Raw genomic sequence first — 23,847 nt, forward strand, 5'->3', positions numbered from 1 at the left:
ACAGTACCATGGCGTATTTTCAATTCAGTTTTAAAAGGCCTATTTTTTTTGCATCTCGGTATCATTGGTTTCTAAGGACAATATCTTCATTTTTGTGTAATTAATACATGAATAAATATTTGCTAAAAATAAAAATCACACTAATTTATACAAAATTAACTAGGTTTTCCCTGCATCATCAACAGTGCCGGGAAGGCATGTCCCCGCTTTTGAGAGTCTAATGTGCACTCTTGCAAATGTAAACACTTGTTAGGTTCATTATTGTCTGAAGGCCATTTTGTTATCTAAATAGCAGGGAATGTGCATCTTCATTATAATCTAATCCCCTATTCCCCTTGTAGGTTTGAATCAACATCTGTAAATTCTCTGAAGCGGTTGGCTGTGTCCCTACGGCCGAACACAAGTATGACACATTGCTGTTTGCTATGTATTGCATGCCTGCCACTTATTTTCGACCTATCTCGAGCTTTTACCAAGAGCAAGGCGAAAATGGAGGGGCCCCTGTAGCATTCCTATCAGCAAGTTGACCCGGTGTTGAGCAGAGCCACTTGTATGATTTCCTCTAAAGGGTAAGTACTTCACTGTAACTGGGATGACTCTGCTCTGAGTGCTCTCTCGCTGTCTCACCCTCTTTTCTGCCACTTGGATTGTCCAAGAGTTGAACCCATCGTACAAGGCAGCGGGAGAGACGGCGAGTTCACGGTCCCACTTTTATCATGTTTTATTTAAAAACCCAGATTAAACATTAAATTCTCTTCAAACCTTTTTTATGCGAGAGAGTGAGGTTGGTGTTAGTGTCGAGGCATCACAGAGGGCTCCTCATGCAGTTCTCCTCAATTACCTGGTCTAAAATAATGCTGCTTTCTGTCGCCATAGTGCTCCTGGACACAGTGTGTGCTGAAGAGGAGCAAACACACAAACAGTCAGCAAATATTAAAAAGGCCGTCTCAAAAGGCACTATTCATACAACTGTATTTCATTTTCGAATATAACAAACATCATGGCCTGACTTCCTTTACGGCTGCTCCCCTTGAAAATGAATTGAATCAATCTTTTTATAGTATAATTGTATTATGAAACCTATAGTCTTGCACAATTCTCTTTGGTTTGAGATTTATTTTGTGTTAATAGTTGGGAACTTTTCCTGCTGTAATTCAGAGAAAAATTATTTCCTATTGTACAAAGTATGGCTGTCATTTAAATGGGAAAAAAGCATTAGAGAAGTGTATGTTAACTGGCAAATTAAAAAGTCCAATTATAAAAGTTACATCAATAGTTGTGTGTGTAATTTAAGGCTCAACAAAGCACTTTGGTTGGGACTGTAGGCACACAGTACCCCTCATATAGCTGTACATTGAAAAAAAAAGATTTAGTACAATCATGAATCTTTCATGACCAAGAAAATGGCAAAACAGAAGCATTTGTACCAAAAGACAGACAGAATAAAAATCCCATAAAGTATATTATTACATTGCCATATCGTACCTTCTGTGATAGTCATAGGATATACTGTCCATGCCTTTCTTACCTTTTCCTTGAGTGCGGATGTGGACGTGTGTTTGTCAATGTTCTAAACTAAATTAAATGTGAAGGTGAGTCAGCGGGGAGCTGGTGTTGGAAAGAGCAGGATTGATGTGCTCACAGCAGACGGCCTCGGATCCATCATCGGCTTGTCTAAACTGGGCTCCCAGGTTTATTCAGTACGGAGTATACCTGCAGTATGGTGCCCTTTACAAGCCTCTGCTGCACAGGAGGCCACTGCAGAGGTCACTGTAGTGGCTTTATTCACACACGACTGCTAGTGTTGCTGAGCAGACCTGTGCAGAGGGCTAAATTAAGAACAAAGCTGTAACACTGGAGTTACTGAAACAGAATGCTGCGCATCAGACAGACCAGCTGTGTGTCTAGACACTGAGAAGTAGTACTGTAACACAGATGTAGCACACATTGTCACTTTTAAGAAAATACACTTACACTTATTTTTATACAGTACAGCAGGTGTTTTTGTGTGTGTACTTACAACATAGGAGGACAGTACTGTTGGTATTTTGTACAAAATAGTCGATACACATGATGTAAGAAAGTACCCTCGGTGGTGTGAAGCATTCTGTGAGTGTGTTAATAAAGTTGGTGCTGAACTTTCTAGGCACTAGAAGCCGATCATGTGTTGCCTCTCAAAATGCAATATAACTGACGCTGGATCAGGGCTTTAAATCTGCTTCCACACACCCTTGAGGCTCAATGTCAGCCAATTCAGTTCAGGGTAGGAGTAAATAAAAATAAAAAATAGCCTCCTGTCTTAGCCTGTATCCATGCTGTCAAGAAAGATGGAGTTGTGGCAGTCCGCATGAATTATAGATTGATATAACATGTTTTGATGATTGATTGGTTGGTATCAAATAGAAATATTTATTTTTAAAATGCACCTTATTAATTATCGAACATACACTTAATCAGAAGCTACTGTAGTTCATTCACATATCGCAGAATTCCCACCGGTGCTTTAAAAACAAAAAACAAATATACAAATGAAGATCAATACCACTTTGAAAAGCTATAATCATCCTAAATATGAAGTTACATCTAAGTCAAGCGATGTCAGTCATGGTTGTCTCCAGTGGCATGACGCTGTCATTGATCCCTGATGGTATTAAGAGATTAAAAGGTTCCCCGTCCTCTCCGTGTTGTTGACAAGCGTTGTGACTCATTACGGCCATTAGCATTAAGCTGGCTCATCAATAAGCACTTGGCTGATCCATCAGTCTTCTTCTGATGTAGCCCAGGGGACCCCGGCGTAGGTCCCTGCCAGCTCCGAGAGCAGCCGCATGGGCACCCTTGAGAGCACACACACACACACACACACACACACACACACACACACACACACACACACACACACACACACACACACACACACACACACACACACACACACACACACACACACACACACACACACACACACACACACACACACACACACACACACACACACACACACACACACACACACACACAGGTGTTTGGGTGACAGGGAAGGGTTTGGGTGACAGGGAAGACTCAGGTTTCGCTGCAAGCCTATATTCCTTAACCTTCTTTGTAGATGCGCCTTGACAGCGTGTTAGTGTTTGTCAGTACATTTTTGTCATTTTGGCTTGTGTTGACTTGATCATTGAGGCCTTGAGTGTGTGTGGTTGCACGTATAGGAGAAAAAAATGTAGGGAATCTCTCCAAGTTAGTGTTTTTGCTCCATCTATCAACTTTAGTATGTCTTAGACTGTATTTATATGTGTGCCATGTAGGCGTGTGTGTGTGTGTGTGTGTGTGTGTGTGTGTGTGTGTGTATGTGTGTGTGTGTGTGTGTGTGACTGTGTAAGTGTCAGGGATGGCAGTGTCAGTGTCAGTCAGCACCAGACTGTGCAGTGTCAATGCATGACAGCCAGCCATAGTCTGATGTGATAGCGTGCCACAGTGACACAGTGAATGACAATGTCTTAACTTAGAAACCAGCGTGTAGTCTTTGAGAGCGAACGTGTAAGAAACAGAGCCAAACTATGCAGGAAAGGGGACAGATTTGGGAGGGAGTTACAGTTCATCATGCAGGGCCTCTCCCTCTGCGCGGTCAAGCGCTCCCATCAGCAGCAGGGCTCCGGTAGCGTTGTCTCTGACTAAGATGATGAAGGGGTGATCGGCGTAGAACAGCTTGGGCTTTTCTATGGTCTCCTCCACTAGATCTGCATTTCCTTTCCCAGCTTGAGCAGCCAGCTCCAGGGATGCCCATTGGAGGACTCCACCCAGGTGGAGTTTCCCCTTGCCCTTGGCTGACACTCCGGAGAAATCTGCTGCCTTCTGGTCCCAGGCATCGGTCAAGCCCAGAGCAGACAGCTGCTTCTGGAACGGGAGAGGGTGATGAGATTGAAGCTTGGAGCTCATACTACTGTATATTAGGGCCCCACTGATATGGGATTTTTGAGATGGATACCAATTTCACTTTTAGAGGTGAAACATTTTTAGAACACTGAAATGGTAGCCAATATAATGAAGTCTTGTGCTGGAATGACTTAAAAGTAAATAGCAAAATTAACATTGAGTTTATTGGAATTCAGCTGCTGACCAATTAAATAAAGATTAAATAAATACAAAAAAATAAATAAATTGCTTTTCTAAACAAAAAACATGTTCATTATCAGTCAATCACTGACTATTTAAATTAAGAAATAAAATAAATATCTAAATACATATCATGTTCAGCATCAGTCAAGAAAAAATGAAGAACAAATAAAAAAACAGCATTATGACACCTTTTGTAAATCACCCCAAGCATCATTTTCTGCATTACATGTTTTTTTCAAAAAAGGCTTCATATCAGCGCATATTGAAATACATACACTATATGCTGATACCAATAGATATAGATAATATCGGCCAACTCATATATCAGTCTGGCTTGATCCTATATAGAGATGTCCTGCAATTGTATGTGAACCGGCAGCTTCCAGGACACAGATCAATTATGCAAGCAAGGAGACCAAACAAGACTGGGGGGAGAGCACATTTTAAAATTTCACGGCACTGTGACCCAGGGAGGTTGAAGAAATGCACTGCCCTTCCCCAACCTCTTCACATGATTAACAAAGAACACATCTGCCAAAAGAGTTAATCAGGAACTTTTCAAAATGCGTTCCGACCATGATGTTTACTTCCCATCCCAAAAATTGGGGATGGGAAGGAGGCTGACAGTTGCCCTTGTTGTGAGCTGGCAGAACAAAGTGGGCGACAGGCAGGGAGGAGATGGAAGGAGGAAGCAGAGGATGAATAATTTAAGAGTGATGCCCCGTGACCTCAGCACCTCCTTTGTTTTGGCTCTGATATGAATTCCACAGAAAGTCGTTGTCATGACAGGTAGTTTATCCTCCCGGGCAGAGGGCCACTCACAGTGACAGGCTTCTCCAGGGGCCAGATGAGAGCATGTGTGGGTGTGAGCGTGTGACTGTGCGGACTCGTGTGTGGATATGCGGGAGGGCCGCGGCTGGAGGAAGAGCTACAGAGGGAGATGGGTGGGTGAAGATCCTATCTTCTGGCGTTATTTAAACTTACTCTGATTAAACTCTCTAATGGAAATGTATTTTACCGGCAGGCAAGAAGAGTAAACCATGTGGATGAGTTGTCTGGGTAAATGTGAATGCTCTGCGGGCGCTGGCTCGCTTACTTTCGTTTCAAAACCACGCTCACTAATACCACTCAGTTCTTCAAAGTACATGCTAATGGACAATGGTAATAATCCATGCAAAATGTCTGCTTTTCTATTTAAAAGTTGAGATGTGAATGCAAGAGGGAGTTAGCTTGGATCATGTCGGCTTATGCCTTAATATGAAATAAGTAGATGTATATACAGTACAGTTGTAGGCATCTGTCAATCCCATTCTAGTGTTCTCATGCAAAGCTCCCACACAGACACACACCTCCTGCTCTAATGCACTTCTATTGTCCTCATCCATTATTCCACCACTCTTCCTCTCGCTACCACTACATCACTGTCTTCCTCTGCTGCTCTGCCACCTGCCTGGCATCCCCATCCCTCATCTGTCCCCCCCCCTTCCTCCATTTTATCCCACTCTGTCTCTCTCTGCTTCTAACTCAGTCTTTTTTCTCCCCGCCTCATCCTTCTCTTTCTTTGACAGGCCGCCTCGCCCGGTATATATCGCTCTCTCAACTTCTCCTTCCCTAATCATTTCAAGGTTTTTCGCTCCTTATCTAACGAGGAAACAGAAGCAAACTTAAAGCCGGTGGATTGCTCAGATTGTTGAAGACAAATGTGTGCTCGTGTGAGGGGGGAAAACGCAGCTGGTCTCTGGGTCTCTCTCTCTGTCACCCATATCCATGCTTCCACATTCTCTTCACTGGTATTCCATGAGGACCCAGCTCACTTGGCCAACAGTAGTGCGAGTGCCACTAAGAAGCATATAAATACTCCCAACCAACCCCACATGACTTAACCTTCCTCTCTGGCTCTTTTGCTTGTCAAGGCAAAAGCACTTTGTTAATTTTTTTGAAGCTATAGTGGGTTTAAAAATTAAGGGACCCTGGTAAACAGACCAGGGGTGTCACAGGAGCCTATGGATGCCTCGTGTACCATAGAGGTGTGGCACCGCATTATATTGGGAGAAAAACCCTCTGGGAGGTGCTCTATGGCTGCCCTTTCTCTCTCTGAAGCACCACATGAATCTTAGATGGAACAGCACTGGGCAGACTGCTGATGCCTCGCACACACCATCAATGAGCTATTTGTCTGCGACTGAGAGCTGTGGGCATTGTCAGCTGTGTGTGTGTGTGTGTGTGTCTGTGTGTAGGGCTTACTTGGCCTACAACGGCGCAGTCTAACCAGGCCTGAGATAGCATGGCATCAACCCTCAGGCGTGCAGCACTACTCATCACATTATTTCAGCTTGATGGTTTAGCCCACTAAGTAGCTTGTTGGGTGTACCTGTGGGGGTTTTTAAGGAGATAGGTTGTGGCAGCCAAGACATGTTACAGCTCTATCTTTGAGGAGTCACTGCAGCTGACTAGCCTTAATAATGATAATGGTAAAATAAGAATGATGACAAAAAAGCAGAGATCAAACAGGGAGACTGTTGCTATACAGTGCTCTTTTCAAATCAGCTGCTGCTTGCAAACCTTGAGACTTAAACTGGGAAAGGAACTTCAGATGATTCAAATGTAGGAAAGACTACACGTCACACACAACAACCGTCTCCACCTTTTTTCTCAGCAGTAAAATAGGAGCGTGTGCCGAACAACTGAGTAAAGAGGACAACAGTTTGACTGAATCAAGTCAGTTCGCTCTGTAACTTTTACCATATCGTCTATGAAATGATGGAAAAAAGTCCACAAATACCCATCATGATTCCAAGATGAGATCTTCAAATTGCTCGTTTTGCCAAGTTACATCCAAATATCCAATTTGTCCAGTCTACACAGAGACTAAACAGAGAAAAGCAGAAATACTCATACTCATACTCAAGAGGCTGGAACGAGGGACTATTTGGCCTTTTTGCTTGAAAAAACGACTGAAACAATTTATGGATTATGAAAACACTTCAAAGTTAATTCTCTGTTGGTCCATTTCTTTTACTGTTTCTCCAACTTTATGATGTCAAGGGCCTCAATTCCCTGCTGGAAATATAAAAAACGTTCATGCCCAGGAAGCTGAATGGTTACAGCACATTGAATTTCCCTGGTGGGGACCTTTGTTGCATGTCCTCCCCTTCTCTCTCCCCTCGTTTCCTGTCCTCCTCTCCATTTGTGAAAAGGTGGAAATGCCAAAAATAAATACATTAACTCTTGAGAGTTTTTGAGATGAGAACTACATCTTCTGGATCAGAAGACAAAGAAAGAAAGACAGAAGACGGGTGCATATTCGAATGTCCCTTGACCTCTCACCTCAGTATATCTGAATAAAAATGTTACTCCATAATGTAGAGTTTCACTTTATTGTGCTGTAGTGTGTTCATGTAAGATAAAACGTCCATCAAATCTTAATGTATACATTAATATTTCTAATAATGCACCAGCTTAGAGGGTTCCTTGTACAATTGACAGCATTAGAGAGAAACTATTTTATAACTCAATGAGCCCTAATCAAAAAGATAGTGAATCAGGACATTGTGAACTGGAATCAAATCAATTCAGGAAATCGGTAGTGAAATCCAGCCCTAAAGATAAAAAGGGTCCAACACTTTGAAAATGTTCCAACATTTTAGAGATAATCACTAACCTCTTTATGCTCACGTCAAGGTGGAAAAAACCTGACTAAGACATTTAACGTTACTAAGCTGGATCAAACAGTTTAAACGCGGCTGGAGTAGTGTTTCGCATTTATGAATGTAGAAGTGTGTCGTAGTTACTTGAATGTAACTCCAGTTCTATGACTACGTGCTGAAACCTCTATCTATCTTTGTGCGGGACCAAAATTATGCTTTTGGCTTTTTTCTTCTAGTGTCAAATTCTGTGATTAATAATCACCAAAAATGTGAAACAGTGATATTTCCTCTGACAATAATCAAAACCTCCAACACAGTCCACTCGATTGTGATATCTGTACCTGTACATTGTGACTATGATCAGTCCAACAGTCATAAAAAAAAATGCTGCTCGTGTACAGCTCGCACCTCCTGTTCCCTCCCCACCTAAACAACAACACGCGTACTGCTTAATTCAATACTGCCCTTAACATGCTGTGTGAGGGGTTCAAGTGTGCTGTATGTGGTGCTTGTATCATCACAGTTCCATTTCATGGGAACATTTGATGCAGGCTTTTTAAAAAAAACTCTCTACCGGCTCTCTTGAGACTTCAAAGCCTCTCCATCTCTTTATTGAGCTTCATCAGCGATACTGCTACTGGTATCTTATTTACATGGGCTTTTACCTCTTATGTGGTCAATATGCTCTCTTTCACATTCACTTCCTCACATATACACATGGACCACGTTTTATTCCACAAAGCTATTTTACCACAAATGAAAAAGGGAAAAAAAGAAGCTTTAGTGAGATATTTAACTAATGGACATGAGACACATCTGATGAATTCATTTGAAGCAGGGCTGTGGTTGCTGTGGTAAAACAGCTGTCCCTTGACACTGTATACTGCAGAGCGCTCTCTTGTAAATATTTGATGGCCTTTTGACCTCATTAGCTGTGATTGAGTGAGCTCTCCGGTGCACCCTCATATGTCTTAGTCACTGACTGAAGATACAGCCAAAATGGACCTCAAGCTCGACCATTAGTGTGTATGTGAGTGTGGCCTGGTCAGCACTGGATCAGAGACAGAGGGAGAGAGCGATGAGGGTGGTTTATCCATTGGCCTCTGGGCCAGGCTTGTTAAGAGGGTTCTCCGTCTCCGACTACAGACTCTGACACAGCCTGCCCTTCACCAGAGGAGAACACCACACATAGGGAGACAGAAAGAAAGAAGAAGGCAGAATTCTGCGGCTATTTATAGTTCGCCGTGGCGCTTTCCACCTTGTCCCCAAGCAATAAATGACCCCCCTCGTCCTCCTCCACCTCTTCTGCTCACTTGCCTGCCGAATGTCACTCCTATTTAGGTCAGCAGAGCCAATGTGCAGCGGCTGACTGATGGCGTATAACAGTCACATGTGAGATCTAAAGAGAGGAAGATCACTGGGAGTGATATGACAGAGGGGACAGAAGTGAGGGAGGGGATGGGTGCGTTCGGATGTGGCAAATCCATGGAACATGACCCAGAGGTGCGTTATTTCATTTGTTCCCATTTGCTTCGCACAGAGGACACTGGTGTTAGGGTTCTCACACACACACACACACGCACACGCACATGCACACAGAAACTATGATCTTCTGTTTGTCCAGATACCGCCCTCTAATCTCAGGAGTCCATGGCTGTCCCAAGCACTGACAGAAGACAGAGTGGTAAACAGTATTAACGCACGGTGATGAGCAATTATTTGCCCGACCCAATTGGAAAAATGATCGTCTGAGAAGACATGGCAGGCTGTCACTGGCCGGAGGGGTAGGACAGATGGATGAAATGAGATTGGAGTGGGTTTGTTCAGAGCTTTAGCCCTTTCATAATGATTCCTAAAATGCACCCCTTTTTCTTGAGAGAACAAACGAAGGCAGACAACTCTTGACGATTCAGAGAAACCTAGGCCAAAACATTCAAGTGCTTGTCTATAATTAGGTTACATAATGAGAGCAAAGCTACTTTTACTTATTTGCAAGTTTTCCTTCTGTCTGGCAAACTCTCTTTCGGAGACAAAAGAGGATTTGTGCAACCGTACGTTTTCGTCTCTTTCCCTGGCAAAGTCATGACCGTGTTAAAAGGAGTTGTTTCAAGCTTTAGTTCTAGATTACAGCCTCTTCCCCAGAGTGTCCTGACAATGTTAATGTCTAAAGCTTGTTCTTCAGGGCATGGCTAGCAGGATAACATGGCAGCACAACTCTTCAGAGATGTTTGTTAAACTAGAAAGAGGCCAAAGTGGATTTCATCAGTCAATGATGAGGTTACAATGTACATCTACAGAGGACATGGTAATAGGTTCCAGTCAGTGTATCCTGCCCTAAGGAGATGGGTTTCACTGACATGCCCTCTGTATCTGTCACGTTCAACTAACCTCTCGCTTTCTCTTACTACGTCTTCCTCACTCTTCCTGCTTATACCACCAACTACTCTCTGACTCAGAGTGTGTTCAGACTGAACTCCATTTGAACCTTAGAAGCAGAGTGACTGCAAAGGTGCAAGAGGATGCAAACAGAAGTGAACTCACTTCAAGCTTTTGATCCACGCAATTTGAAGGAGGAGAGGTTGTATGACTTCATAATCATTCAGAGACGTGTGGTTGTTTGCCTCCACCAACCAGTCAAGTTGCAGTTTGCATCCAAACTGTCCAGACTTACATAATATATGTAGTGAAGACTGAAGGAATTTAATCCAATATATTAAGTGTATTTTTGGTGAAGCATGGATGCTTCACACACATCTTCAACCGGGCAGCACAGAAGATCTAAACATTAAGCACAGTTTAAGATTAATGTCACCAATTCAGTATCTGACACAATGTCTCCCCTTCTGTTCCTGAGTTATAGCATTGATTAATGGACTTGAACATTAGGGTGTCACAGGGAAACTGACCTTTGGCCTTTTGGATATAAAATGGCATCACTTCATCATTTTATCCTTCTAGATAGTTGTGCGAAATGTTGTCATTATTAGCGCAACAACTTTTGAGTTATGGAAAAAAACACATTTTGTAAGGTCACAGTCACAGGGTCACAACCTTTGACCTCCACAAACTCATCATGCCTCAGAGGTTTAAAAAGGAGAGAAACTGTAGAAAAATATCAGAAGGCGTTTCTGCCGAGTTCTGAAATCCTAGTATAGCTCCCTAGCTTCTCTTTGAATTAAATCTAAATGTGTATTAAGGTCTGTCTCTTAGTGCTGAGTAATGGTGTGCATGAGACATGTCTGGAGAATATTTTAATGGTTTGGCAGACTTAAATGTCAATCCTTTCTTCACTGTGTTTTGTTCACCTCAGTCTGCTTTCCCTGAGCCTTTTTCTTGCATATGGATTTGAACAAGCTAACACATCTGTTACAGAATCTTTTCTCCACTCTTTCTTCTTAGTAAAGAACAAGGTGCAAAGGTTTCACCCGGTGGTCAGCACTGGCTCCAAAAGCTTCTGCCTGTTTAAATGACAAACATTGGAGGGTCAATTTACAGTAAGTAACTTGATGATCAACCAAAACTGAACTTGGCTGTTCGAGTTTGTATACTATCTGCAAGCTGGTGTCTGTACTCAGTAAAAGATCATTTGTATCACCACTGTACAATTGCAAGTGCTTCTCTGCTTTCACTAACCCCCGTTCGATCCCCGGGCCCTGCAGTCTACATGTCGAAGTGCCCTTGGGCAAGACACTGAAAACCTAAATTGCTCCTGTGCTGTTGGTGTGTGAGTGTGTGTTAATGTGTATTGCTCCCCTCGGCCATCAGTGAATGAATGTGTGTGAATGCAGTCCATTTCTGTAGTTCAAACACTGTGATAACTCTTCCATAAATCAACACAAAAGTTCTGAACCAGGACCATCACTATTTTGATCATGTAGCCTGTGAAAAATCCAGTGTGTCACCTACGATAAACTTGATCGAGACATCCCTGGTGAGTACATTATTTGGCAAGTACAAATGAAAAAAGAAACAAGTACGACTGACTTTTATGTCGGTACAAAAAGCCTTATTTTTACCATGACCCCCATCAGCAGGATATTCTCAAAGATGTGGAGGCCCGTGTCATTCTAGAAAATTGTCTGTGCCCTTTCCCGTTGCTGTGGAACCTGTGGCCTGGTCAAATATGTGCTCTTACACTATCTCAACAACTCTCCAACCTTTCAGTCAGCAGCCCAACAGCCTCTGGTTTGGCCTGTGTGAACCACAACAAGCCATGCATTCACATTAGCATCAGCATCCACTAAGCTGCTGCCTGGTACTCCTCCTGGCTTCATCTCTTCTTACTCAGACCAGCTTCCTGCTGGATCTGGGGGTAAAAGGAGCAGAGACTACCAGCTGGGCTATGACATGACCTTTGTACTCCTGCAAAAGGAAGTCTGTGGGAGGCTTCACAAGCCCACAGAGGAGCTACTGTACAGGTCATGGTCATCCTCAGGCCCCTCTTAACATAGCAGCCAGGGAATGATTCCCTGCTGAAGGCTTATAGCCCAGTGCTGTGTATGAGTACAGCTGGATGCCCACCACCTCAAGGGAGAGAAGAGAAGTGTAGGAAGGAGTGACATTTGAACTCACATGAGTCAGTGTCCACATGGTACTGGAAGGGGCAAGCCAGGCCACTGCTTCAGCTACGAAGAGCACTAAAGAGGCAGAGGGCAAGACAAGTAGGCAAGAAACAGAGGTCACAGGTGAAGAATGCACGGAGGAAGACAACAAAGAGGAAGACATGACATGTAAGAAACACTGCACAGAGCTGCGCAGAGCAGTGAGGCAGAAGGACTTTGAGAAAAGGAGGCAACAGAGCCAAGGGAGGAGGAAGAGGAAAGACATATGAATAGAGAAAAAATGACTCTTCAAGGGGGAGAGAAGGAGAACCAAGATAAGCAGAGTGCGAGTCAGGAAGAGGATGGGACCGAGACAGAAGCATAGAACAAAGAAGCGGAGAAGTGGAAAAACCAAAGACGAGGACGAAGACGGCGAAGGAACAATGAGAACGATGACTGGATTTCTTGAAGATATGAGAAACCGTATCAGGTGAAGTGAAAAATGGACTTGTGGAAATGAATGAAAGATAGAAACTACAAACTAAAATTGAGGCTGCATGCAGGGAGCCACTCTGTCGCATTCCAACTCAAGCATATAGTAGAAACCGCTCCTCTTCTGCACGTTTAATGTACTGTGTAAGCTTGTCACCTCACTCTGCTGTGTCAAATACAGACGCAGGGATGAAAAGACAAAAGAATCAAAGAGTATCGCTCCCACTGAAACACCTGTAGATCCTCCTACAAAGGAAACACACCACAAACTCTGTTACTAAGGCAGATGAGGTGAGTCTGGAAATTAGCCTCATTCTGGTGGAGTCTGATGGGGATGGTGCTCCTGGTTGTCTACACTCACTCCAAGGATTTACAAGCCAGCCGAGGCCTTTGGGGAAAAGGGATGCAAACACAAACCTAGATGTATCTCATTTAAAGACCTGACTCTAAAATGGAACAGGGTGTCACAGATGGGCTAAGATATAAAGTCAGTGACATAAAGAATCCCCTCTGATCCCAGTAGAAGAGTTCAGGCGAGGAATAAGACATGAGCCAAGTCTTTATCCAAACATTTCAGAGCAGTCAGAGATACCACTCTGCCATAGAAGACAGGCATGATGTACTATCCTGAAATAAATGGGACGCAAAATATTGGAAATATACGATATGGGAAACTAAAAGATTACATTGTGATTAATCAGAGCTAAAGAGGTCAAGTTTAATCAATCTTAATAAAGTATATCTTTATGTCTATTTCACTAGTACAACTAGGGCTGCAAACGTAATCACGTTGTATTTTCATTTACAATTTTGGCTTTCAATGATTGTGAAAACAAGAGGATGGAGATAAAATGATTATTGTGCTGCATTCCATTTCACAACAATGCCCCCGTTACCAACACACCCATACCTTTACAGCTCTGTGTTTTCAGTATGCTGTGAGCTACACATGTTACAGCCAGAATACAAAGACTGACACACACACACACTGCTTATAAACCTGCTACTCACAACATCTTAACATTAACTAGGATAGTATTAGTATAGGATTGGCAAAAATAACTCTTGGGCTTCAGCCTGTTCCCGATTACTGATTATGTGGATTATATGATGTGAAATGGATCAGTGTAAACATGTATGATAATGATAAAAGGGCAATGCATATTCAGACAAATTGTTATGGTTTCTTCCTTATAATGTTTAACCAAATTCATTAACTGCTTAAATAATACTGCAGCAAAGAAAAACCCATTTCCATAAGCACATTTATAGCATATACTGATATAAGGATGCAGTTTCAAACTGAAATATATTATGTGTGTTTGTGTATTTTAAGTTAAATTCAAAGTTTAAGAAAATCCACTTTAAAAAATACAAAGTTTAATACATGCACAATATTGGAGTGAGTGAGTAATCATCTTGAATCATCATAACCTCTATATTGACCAAAATAACTTTGATTATGATTTGTTTCATAATCAAACAACCCTAAGTAAAACTAATCACAATAACTTACCAGAAGTTTTATCTCCCCTAACTTTAAAGTTGTCATTTAAGTTTAGAGTGCTCATTGATTATAATATATATACTGATATTTTTCGATTATTTCAACTCATACATTTACTGGAAGTTTGTTGCACTAACCTGCAGACTGAGTGAGCTGCTGATGTTCGCTAAGGGCAGCGAGATGGACACACTGGTGATGTTGGTCTTCTCCAGCCATTTGGACAGCAGCTCAAGGGTCAGAAGTTTCTCCAACCTCCCCAGATTCTCCACATGAAAGGGCATCAGTAGCACCATGCTGGCTTTACCTCCCCATAGAGGCGCCTCCAGAACCTGCACCATGTTTTCCACGTCCTCATGGTGACGGTACAAACCTGGGAGAAATGTGAACATCTGTATGGGCCGAAATTTGCCTTGTTGACTGGCATCAGCCTTCAGCAAATAAGATGACATTCACAGATGGGAGAGGCTGTTGTTTATCTGCTGTGTTGCATCCACTTTGTGCTGGCTAAATGTTTTATTAAGGAGGTTAAAAGAGCTTTCAAAGCATTTATTTATTTAAAAAAACGTCTTTTTCATGTGAAAGAAGGTTACATTAAAGGTCGATTGTATTATTAAATGTGTGCTCATACAAAGATAGTGTAATGAAGGGCTGAATGACTTTAAAACAGTTCAGTTCTTTTTTTATAATTAAGATTTCTTTGTTTCCCTGGCACAAAAGGAGGAATAAATAAAAAAACAACCCTTCAGTGCATGCCTAGTTGGAGGTCGGTTCAGCCGTGTCACTGAGTTCTCATAGCTTAACTACAGGAGAATACACAACAGAGTTGGCTTAAATCCATTCAAACATAATGAGGATGCAGCCTTAGACAGCATGACAAAGGATCACTGTAATCATCTTTTTTATGAGTTGGAAATAATTATTATACGACATTAAAATAGAATACAAGCTATCCCTCCAACGTCTTTAACTGCCTTCATAGCACAAATTCGCTCTGCCTTGCTGCTCTTTTAGGACAATACATAAAATATGAAAAGTGTGATAAATAAATCATAAGGTACACAGTGATAAATAGGAGAGAGGCAGATTGGACCGTACAGATGTTCAAGCCATTTTAAAACTCAAATTGCTTTTTGCCGCATATAATTGCTGGCAGGAGTACAGAAGCGACAGCCGTGAGTTTTTTTTTTTTTTTTACCTGCTCTGTGCATCATCATCACTTTGGTGTATTCCTTCCCCAAGAAGGTACGATGATCCGTGCGCCCCTCGCTGAACTCTCTCTCCCACAGTCCTGAGCAAACAGCCAAACAAAAACACGGAGGACAGAGCCCATTTTGAATGCAGAATGCCTCACATTGACAGGCTGTGAGAGAATACTGAATGATTGAAAGAGGTGAAAAGGTGGACACGAGGTTAAACAATGCCATGTTCATAAAGTACATACAGACCTCATACACAGTGACACTGGCTGACAGCGCTCATGAATCATCAATATCTACTGCCCGTTAAAAAGAGTCTACACTTCTCAAAGCTGCCCAGTTGAGAGTGCTTTACCGAGGCAGTTATGAGGTCCTGAAGGCCACATTGTCCCATTCTCTGTTCACCACATCCCACTTGGCCCTGCTAACCCCCGGACAGCTGTCAATTTAGGAGGGGCTATGAGTAATGGAATTACTGTTGTAATAACCTCACAACACACTCCCAGAGCCGCTGGCCCAGTCAATTGTGCTGGGGACACTGGATAGAGCGAAGAGGTCGACACATTACGACTTGTACTTATGTCACTCTGTCACTTTGTGACTGATGCCTAGGGACCCCTGAGGACGCCTGGGGAGGGCTGGGTCTGCAACTAACGATGATTTTTATTATTGATCACCACATTCATGACACAATGCTGAGGTGCAGGGAGGCCAACAAAATCAAATGGTTCATTTGCTCTGATGAAAGTCTAGAGCAATTGCTTGGCTTTATCATTAAGTACTTGCATTGGACAAAGCGTTCACAGCCTTCTGTTCTCCATCGATAATCGATTATTATCTAAAGGGTAAAGAAAAACCTCATTGCAGGGTTTCAGAGCCCAAGGTGACATTTCAAATTGCTTCTTTAGTCCCAACATTCCCACACAATTTGAAATACTCTGTTCAAGATTTATTTTAAATGGAACAAAGAAGATAATGCTCTCAAACTCCAAATATTATCATTTGATTGTTTAGTATTTTTGCTTGATTTAATGACTTTAAAAGTATGTATTTATGTATTTATTATAGCGTGTTAACATTTAATACTTAGTACTAAAGCTACAGAGATTCATCGATTAGTTATAAGCTATTTAACTAATTGGCAACTATTTTGAGAAGCGATTAATTTGTGTATTTTCAAGATTCTCTGATACCAGCCGCTTCAATATCTTCTGGTTTCTTTCCCCCTCTTTGACAATAAACTGAATATCTTTAAGGGTGTGGACAAATAAAGACCTTTGAGGATGTCACCTTCGACATTCTTTAAAATCTCTTTTAAAGTTTTCTGACCTTTAATAGACAAAACAACAGACAATAAAAACAGCTCTGTCCTTGATCGAAGAAATTCCTAGGCAACTAACAGTCATACGGTGTTGTCTACTAATCAGTTAGTAAAATGGAGTTTTCACAAAAAAACATGCAAAAACACCACCTTAAATCTTGTGTTTATCAGGGATGTGCTCATAAGTTTTGTGGAAAATAAGTCACTCAGCACGAAAAATAACTCATTGACGAAAGAGATCTTAGTTGACTAAGATCAAAATCACTGTTTAGTTTGGATTAGTTGACTAAGAAGGGACCTCCCACCATTAGTTGCAGCCCAGTAAACATCATTCGTTTTTCAGTTATTTAGCTGCTAATTAAACAACTGATGATTTTATGAACTTTGTGACATGGATTCTTAAAGGGATGGGCATTTTGGCCGTTGTCATCTTATTTTTTTTTATACTGGACGTGACCATATTTGGACAGAAGAGCAGGGCTGTGGAGGGGTGCTTAGCAGTGTAAGGCTGTGTGGTCGTTTCATCGACACTGCCCACGGTGAATGTTAAAGAGGGAAACTGGCAGTTTGGAGCAGTGACACAGAGCAGGTTGAAAAATTGTTGGTTTCCCTTAAGTAACCAGCTAACTCTAGTGCTTACTAGCTAATGTTAGCTTTGTTAGCAAAGTGCAACCGAAAGCTGATAAAGACATTTTAAGGTCACAATGTTCCAAAGAACTCAGAGGGTCAAAGTTCTGAGAAAACACAGACTACACCCAAAGACAAGTTCAGGGCTATTTAAGTGCCGTTTATATGTATTACTCAGCATCTATGCTGATGCATGGCGATCTGTCAATCACACGTTAGCCACACCCCAAAATCCTCTGCTTTATCATCTATTTTTCTCTTTTTACAAAATGAACATCGTGCTGTACTGAAGAAGACTTGAAAGTAGCGATTGAAACCATAAATTAAAATCAAATCAGCTTTATCTATATAGCAACTTTCATACTTATAAAAATGCAGCCTAAAGTGCATTACATTAAAATAAAATAACCTTTGCCTTTACAGTCTATGAAGGTAAAGGGATGAACAGAGTTCTTACAAATTATCCTGAGGGGGACATAAATGTCTGTACCAAATTCCATTGCACTCCGTACAATATTTATTGAGATATTTCAAGAAAAACCATAAACGTCAACTTGGTAGGACTTCTTTCAAATTCTACTCCCCTGATAATCAGTGATGTTTTCTTCAGACTTAGGAAAGCTCCAGATCCGCACAAACCTTTCTACACAGGTACTCCTTATGATCACTTAACTAAACTTGATGTGTCAAATAGGAATAGCTAGAATAGCTGCTTTAAACTGTTTTAATTGAGGCCGATTCATTTTCTGTTAATCGATTAAGCGGCCAATTATTCCAGAGCTAGGCTTTCACAGAAAAACCACCCAGCCTGCATTGGACCCCAGCCAATTACAAGTGACAGCAGAACAATATGTGATTCTGCCTTCCAGGCATGCCGGTGCAAGTCAAGACTTTCGCACCGCTTTCCTATAACATCAGGGTGAAATATGATCGCGCTGGAATTCAAAAACAACTGGCTGAAGATTACCTGAAGTGGCAGCCGTGTTGTTGAAATGATGTCAGAATGAGGAACGACCTCTCCACACAGTATGTGTACATGTTTGAGTTTTATGGAGCAGGGACTGATCTTCTTTTATAGGACTGCACTGTAGCAAAGAGACCACTTGAAACCATAGCTTGAAACCCGAATGCATTAATATCCAGCAATGATAAACAATGAGACAAATGCACAGCTAAGGAATCCAAATCGCTCACACACTCCCCGATACATACTGTAAACTTGAGGCACAAAGCAGACAATCAATGAACGGCTCCCTCATTAACTTTTGATTACAAGTAGTTGTGGTATTTCAGAAGCTATTATTAGAGGTAGAATATGTGGGGACTTCTCTCGCCTTTTCTTTTCTCCTTGAATTCCCCACGTTTCTGCGTTATCTTGTGTATAAGTTTCTTTCCACTGGGTTTTTTTCACAATCTTGTTTTTCCCCTTCCGTCTCCAATGTTTGTTTGTCTAAAACAGGAACAAAGCCTGAATTAATTAACTAGCGTGGACTGGAACTCCCAAGGTAGGCCTTTTACATCCCTCCGCTAGGTCTGTCAATCTCTTTCGCTCTCTCAGCAGGCCACCCTCTCTTTCTTTACTTCTCTCAGTTTTTGCTCTTTACTTTTCTCCCTGTGTCTTTGTCCCCTTTCCAACCCAGAAATCTCTCCTTACACTGTAGCCATTCTCCTCGCTTCTAACATCCCTCAAATATAAACATGCTCCACTACTAATTGCCCCTGACCTTCCCTTTCTTTGAATGCCGTGTACAGCCCGGCGAAGGGGGGTATGGGGGGCGGGGGGGTGTTAAGCGAAAAGCCTTGTTTTAATCATCCCCTTCAATAATTAACCAAAAGGAACGCCAGTGAAACAAACGAAAAAGGGAGAATTTCCGGCACCATCTCTGAAACCATTACATTATCACACACTGTGAATTGCCTAAGGACCGTGAAATCAAAGAGAAATAACAAAAAATGTTACAACAACCAGAGCACGAGGCAAACTATCGACCACTTGTGAATTATGAAACAAGACTAAAGGAATCCAATTTTACATAATCTAATTTGTGTGCCGCAATCTGCTGTATAATCTAATTTGTATATTTCCTCCACAAAATTAATGAACCGACCAATGAGGGTCGGCTCACAGAAAAACTAATTTGGTAATGAAGTCGAAGCATCAAACAAAGACAATTAATTCAATTGCTTATCAATGTATAGTCTGTCAGTGGAATGTTACTTTCAAAAGACTGTCTATCTGTTAGTAGCCCGTTTTCACTTCCGCCGCCTTGCCTTCTTTGCACCTTAGAAAAACAATACCTGCAGGAGGAAACAGAAGGACTAGATGGAAGCAGATACGGCCGTGAACAGGAGCCATGTGGGAAGAAAAGGACGAGGAGACAGGGGTAGATTAGACATGTGATAAATAATGACAAAGGCACAAAAAGAGAGACGAACGCCATGAAAAGAACAAGCGAAACAGAAGGATATATTTAACACATCATCTTCTATTGTGGAGACTGCAAATAAAAATGAGATCAACATCAGCCAGGGTTGGCTGTGCTCTGAGAAGAGAGAGATGGTAGATTATGTTCCTGAAAAGTTCTGATGAAATGGAAAATAAGCTATTTGCTATTTACCTGCGTCATTACAGGGATCAATGCTAACTTGCTGACAACCAGGCATCAGCTTATTGTTGCAGAAACGGTAAATATGGTAGCCATTGTTAGTCACCTTATATAAATTCAATGCATTTCTACGTCAGCCTAACAGCCAAAATACACAGCCGTGTCACACCGCGTACTAAGCCAATGCAATTTGGCCGTAATATTGAAAATGCAACATTAAAGGCCCAAACATTTACAAATCTCCTTTTTGTTTTCTGTTCAGGTTTGGTTCCTGTAAATCAAACTCTTCGACAATGACACAAGAGTTGCCTGCTCGTTCAAAACAATAATGGCAGCTCCTTAAGAGGAGAAGATGCCGCTATAGCATCTGTTTTATTAGAACTGACGTTATTCTTCATTAAAGAAAGAAGAGAACAACATTAAAGGCTTTTCACAATGCAAAGTATGTTTTCTCTTCTCCTGATTGAGTTTGGCAAGAGTATGATAGATAAATGGTTAATCCAATCACCTGCCAGGTTTACAAGCGACTGCAGGCGGGTTAATAAGCCGAAGGAAAACAAGGTTTCAGGTTTGTCAGACTTGGCATCCTATATTAACTAATATATATATATATATATAAAATCAAGTCTTTTCAAGCACTTCGAACCTGAAAACACCGCATTAAAGTGTTTTCAAGGTTTTCCAGCACCTGTAAGAACCCTTTAAATATCACTTATTGTGTAATTTGTGTAAATTTTTTACTTTTCCTGTTTGCTGTACCCATTTTCTATGTTAAAAAAAGGCCAGTAATTGGTTGCCAATATTTAAAAATGGTTGCCAATGGTAATCTGGCAACTGTTACTGTCGAGTCCTGTCATAATGAACTTAAAGTGTTTAGTTTAAACACTGACCCCTTTAACAGCCAAATAAAACGTACCATATTCTAACCCTTCAACATTTAATGGTACTCTTCTTTTAAAGGGCACAGTGAGGAACTTCAGATTGTATGATTATATGGATATGTTTTTGGGATGCAACTGTTTAATCACAGATTGGGCTTTCGTTCCAAAACACTGACTAGTTTCCTCCACTGCTGCCCGTCACAAAGAGCAGATCTGAGCCAAGCTGTGCCGCTGCAGACTTGGAGCGCTCCATGCACAGATGTTAGGCATGACACTGAGGGAGAGAGTCTGGACACTTGTTACTCAATTATTTAAGATGACACATCACTCCCCAATGGAAGATGAATAAGCTCTCAGTGATAGACCCCAGAATCATCCTTTATCTGCTGTGTCCACCAGCTGGAGTCCACCACACACACACACAGACACACAGACACACAGACACACACACAGATATGCACACACACACAGGTGGGCATGCTGGCACACACAAAGTAGCAACAAACTGGCATGAAGCCTCTCGCTGCTGTCTGAACACTGAAAACGGTAAATGTGCATGGCATATTAAAAGTCTCATGCAATGCAGCAAACAATATCAATACAGAGACATCGCATAATTACAAATGACTTCACAATTACAATTACATACCAGTCTAATGCCAGTCTAAGTCCAGCCTAGTTGCTTTGTTATGTGTCTACATCCAAGCAGTCGTGCCACTGGGTGCTCACCATCATGAAATATTCAGTTGGAAATAAAGTTACATCATTTTATTATCCTTTTAGGGTCACAGTCAGGGCTGAGACTCGATCAATATCACATTTTCCACGGAGTGGGCTCGGACAGGTCCATGTGTATTTACTGTGCAGTTTCTACATACCTTTAAAGCGCAGGGTATTGGCCAGTATCAGAGCTCCAGCCTTAGCCTGGATGTCAGCCGCCAAAGGAGCCCCCTCCAGCCCACCAAGCCCAGCCTTAGCCCAGCCGTGGAGCTGCTTCAGGTCAGCCTTGGAGTCTCCTTTTCCCAGTGGCTGATGCTGCAGCCTGAACTTGGCCTTGCTCTCCTTCACAAACGCCGCACTGACCGTAGGAGCTTGCTTTGAGAACAAAGCTGAGGCTGTGTGCAGGTGAAAGCTAGTGCCATTGGCTGCAGTGAAGCTCTTCAACGCCTTAGAGAGAAGCTCCCCAGCTCGGGCTCCAGCCTTGCCAGGGGACGGGGTCTTGAGGAGGTCTTGGAGCTGGCTGGACGTGGTGCCCGCTGAACCCCCAACCAGCGCTCCAATCGAGGACGCCACAAGCAGAGGGGAGAAGAGGGTGTTCACGGAGCTGGAGTCAGAGCGCAGGGCCTGGTACAGGTGCAGACCAAGAGCCCAGCTGGGGTCATTCAGGGGGGGAGGGGGGCTGGGCGGAGGGCTGGCTGGGGCAGCAGGTTTCTTCTTGGATGAATCGGCAGTGCCGCCCTGCACCAGAAGAACTGGCAGAGAAAAGAGGAAACAGACTGGAAGCCTGGGCAGCATGGCAGATCTGGAGGAGATCAAATGGAGGGGAGTCAGTAATAAACTATTTGTGTGTATGACAACGAGCAGACATCCTCTCATCTATAATACAAAGAGCTCTGTTCACTACACATATTTTAGATGTGTTTAGATGGATAGATAAACACAAACACAGCCTAAGGGTTGCTGCAGTAAGACTACAAACTTCAGTCCGTGCTCCTACAGAGCCACAGCAGCAAAACTTGATTTTGTAAATTGCTCCCCACTTGGCTACATGGTTATTATCTCACCCGCTGCGGGGAAATCTGACAATTCAGATTGATGGAGTTTCAGAAGAAGCTTTCAGTGCGCGGTCGCTCTGTTTCCTTAGAGAAACTCGGACTCATCGACGGGTTTAAGCGGAGCGGCGTTGGACGTGTGGTAATATAGCCCGCTCCGTTATTATTTCCGAAAGCCTCAAGTTGGACGGGGAAGAATGAAAAGCGCCATTAGTTCAACTTTACCGTTAATTAATTCACGTTATCCCTCTCTCCTCTCTCCTCTTCCTCCGCCGCCGTGTCCTCCACAGGAAGTGTGTGGGTTCAGACGTGGCAGCTCACGGAGGAAGTTTCCCGTCTCCCCCTAACTTCACTCCGGGGGAAAGCGAACTGCTTTTCCCGAAACTTCCACGCGTCCCGTTATAGCAGCTACCGTGCGCCGTAGACATGAACGGTTCCGGTGAAGGCTAACGGGAAGTTGGGTAAAACGATACGAAACAAATGTCACCCAAAATACCCCGGTAGCCACAGAGAAATGCAGTTGTGCGGTTATAAAAGCGTCACACTGTGAAAAAAAGCTCCATAAAAGTCAGTTCCGTTCTCAAAACAGTTGGTTACAGTAACTCGTTTTGCTACATGTCACAGTTAAATATGAATTTCCGTGTTTTTAAATAAAATATATTTATGAATGTATAATCCATTAGAAGCCAACCACTGGAAAATCTACGGTTAGGTCGCATTAACGTCAGTTGTGTGTGTGTGTGTGCGTGCGTGTGTGTGTGGTTTATGCAGGCATAATACATGTATGCTTAAACCATAATTAAATATGACTTAGTCCCTGTAGGGATATATTATAGTGGTTCCCAAGGAGCTTGGCAGGGCTTATAGTGCATAATGTTGTGCCTGGTGGTATAGTTTCTAAAAAGAACAAAAAAAGCCACCATTTTCAGTAAATGAGGCGTCTCCCCATACGTTCAGAAGCGAGCTCTGTGGCTTCGCCTGGATAAGAAACCCTCTTGTCCTTGGCTCAGTGGGGGTTGCAGTTCCCAAAGCCATTCAAGCGGGGTCGCTAATGGTCTTCTCATCGCCTCAGCTCAGTGACCCTGTGAGAGGCTGCAGCATGTGGGCCACGGCCTGCGAACTCAACACCCAGGGTACGGACACA

The 23,847-nt window shown here is 42.5% G+C and overlaps 1 protein-coding gene across 2 annotated transcripts; it reads right to left on the minus strand.

Moving 5' to 3' along the window:
* Positions 1-2,691: 2,691 nt before the first annotated feature.
* serpinh2 (serine (or cysteine) peptidase inhibitor, clade H, member 2) lies at positions 2,692-23,090 on the minus strand. Of its 2 annotated transcripts, none has more exons than XM_083937040.1 (5): positions 22,929-23,090; positions 21,810-22,453; positions 15,496-15,588; positions 14,438-14,670; positions 2,692-3,891 (listed from the first exon to the last, which is right to left on the minus strand). In XM_083937040.1, exons 2-5 carry the CDS (start codon positions 22,444-22,446, stop codon positions 3,586-3,588), a joined length of 1,269 nt encoding a protein of 422 aa, XP_083793166.1. In that variant the 5' UTR covers positions 22,447-22,453; positions 22,929-23,090; the 3' UTR covers positions 2,692-3,585. The 2 variants fall into 2 exon arrangements, with proteins under 2 accessions (XP_083793166.1, XP_083793167.1); XM_083937041.1 differs by lacking the exon at positions 22,929-23,090 and adding an exon at positions 22,716-22,843.
* Positions 23,091-23,847: the final 757 nt, after the last annotated feature.

The sequence above is a fragment of the Echiichthys vipera genome, assembly GCF_963691815.1.
Source record: "Echiichthys vipera genome assembly, chromosome: 22".
In the NCBI taxonomy this organism is placed as follows: Eukaryota; Metazoa; Chordata; class Actinopteri; order Perciformes; family Trachinidae; genus Echiichthys; species Echiichthys vipera.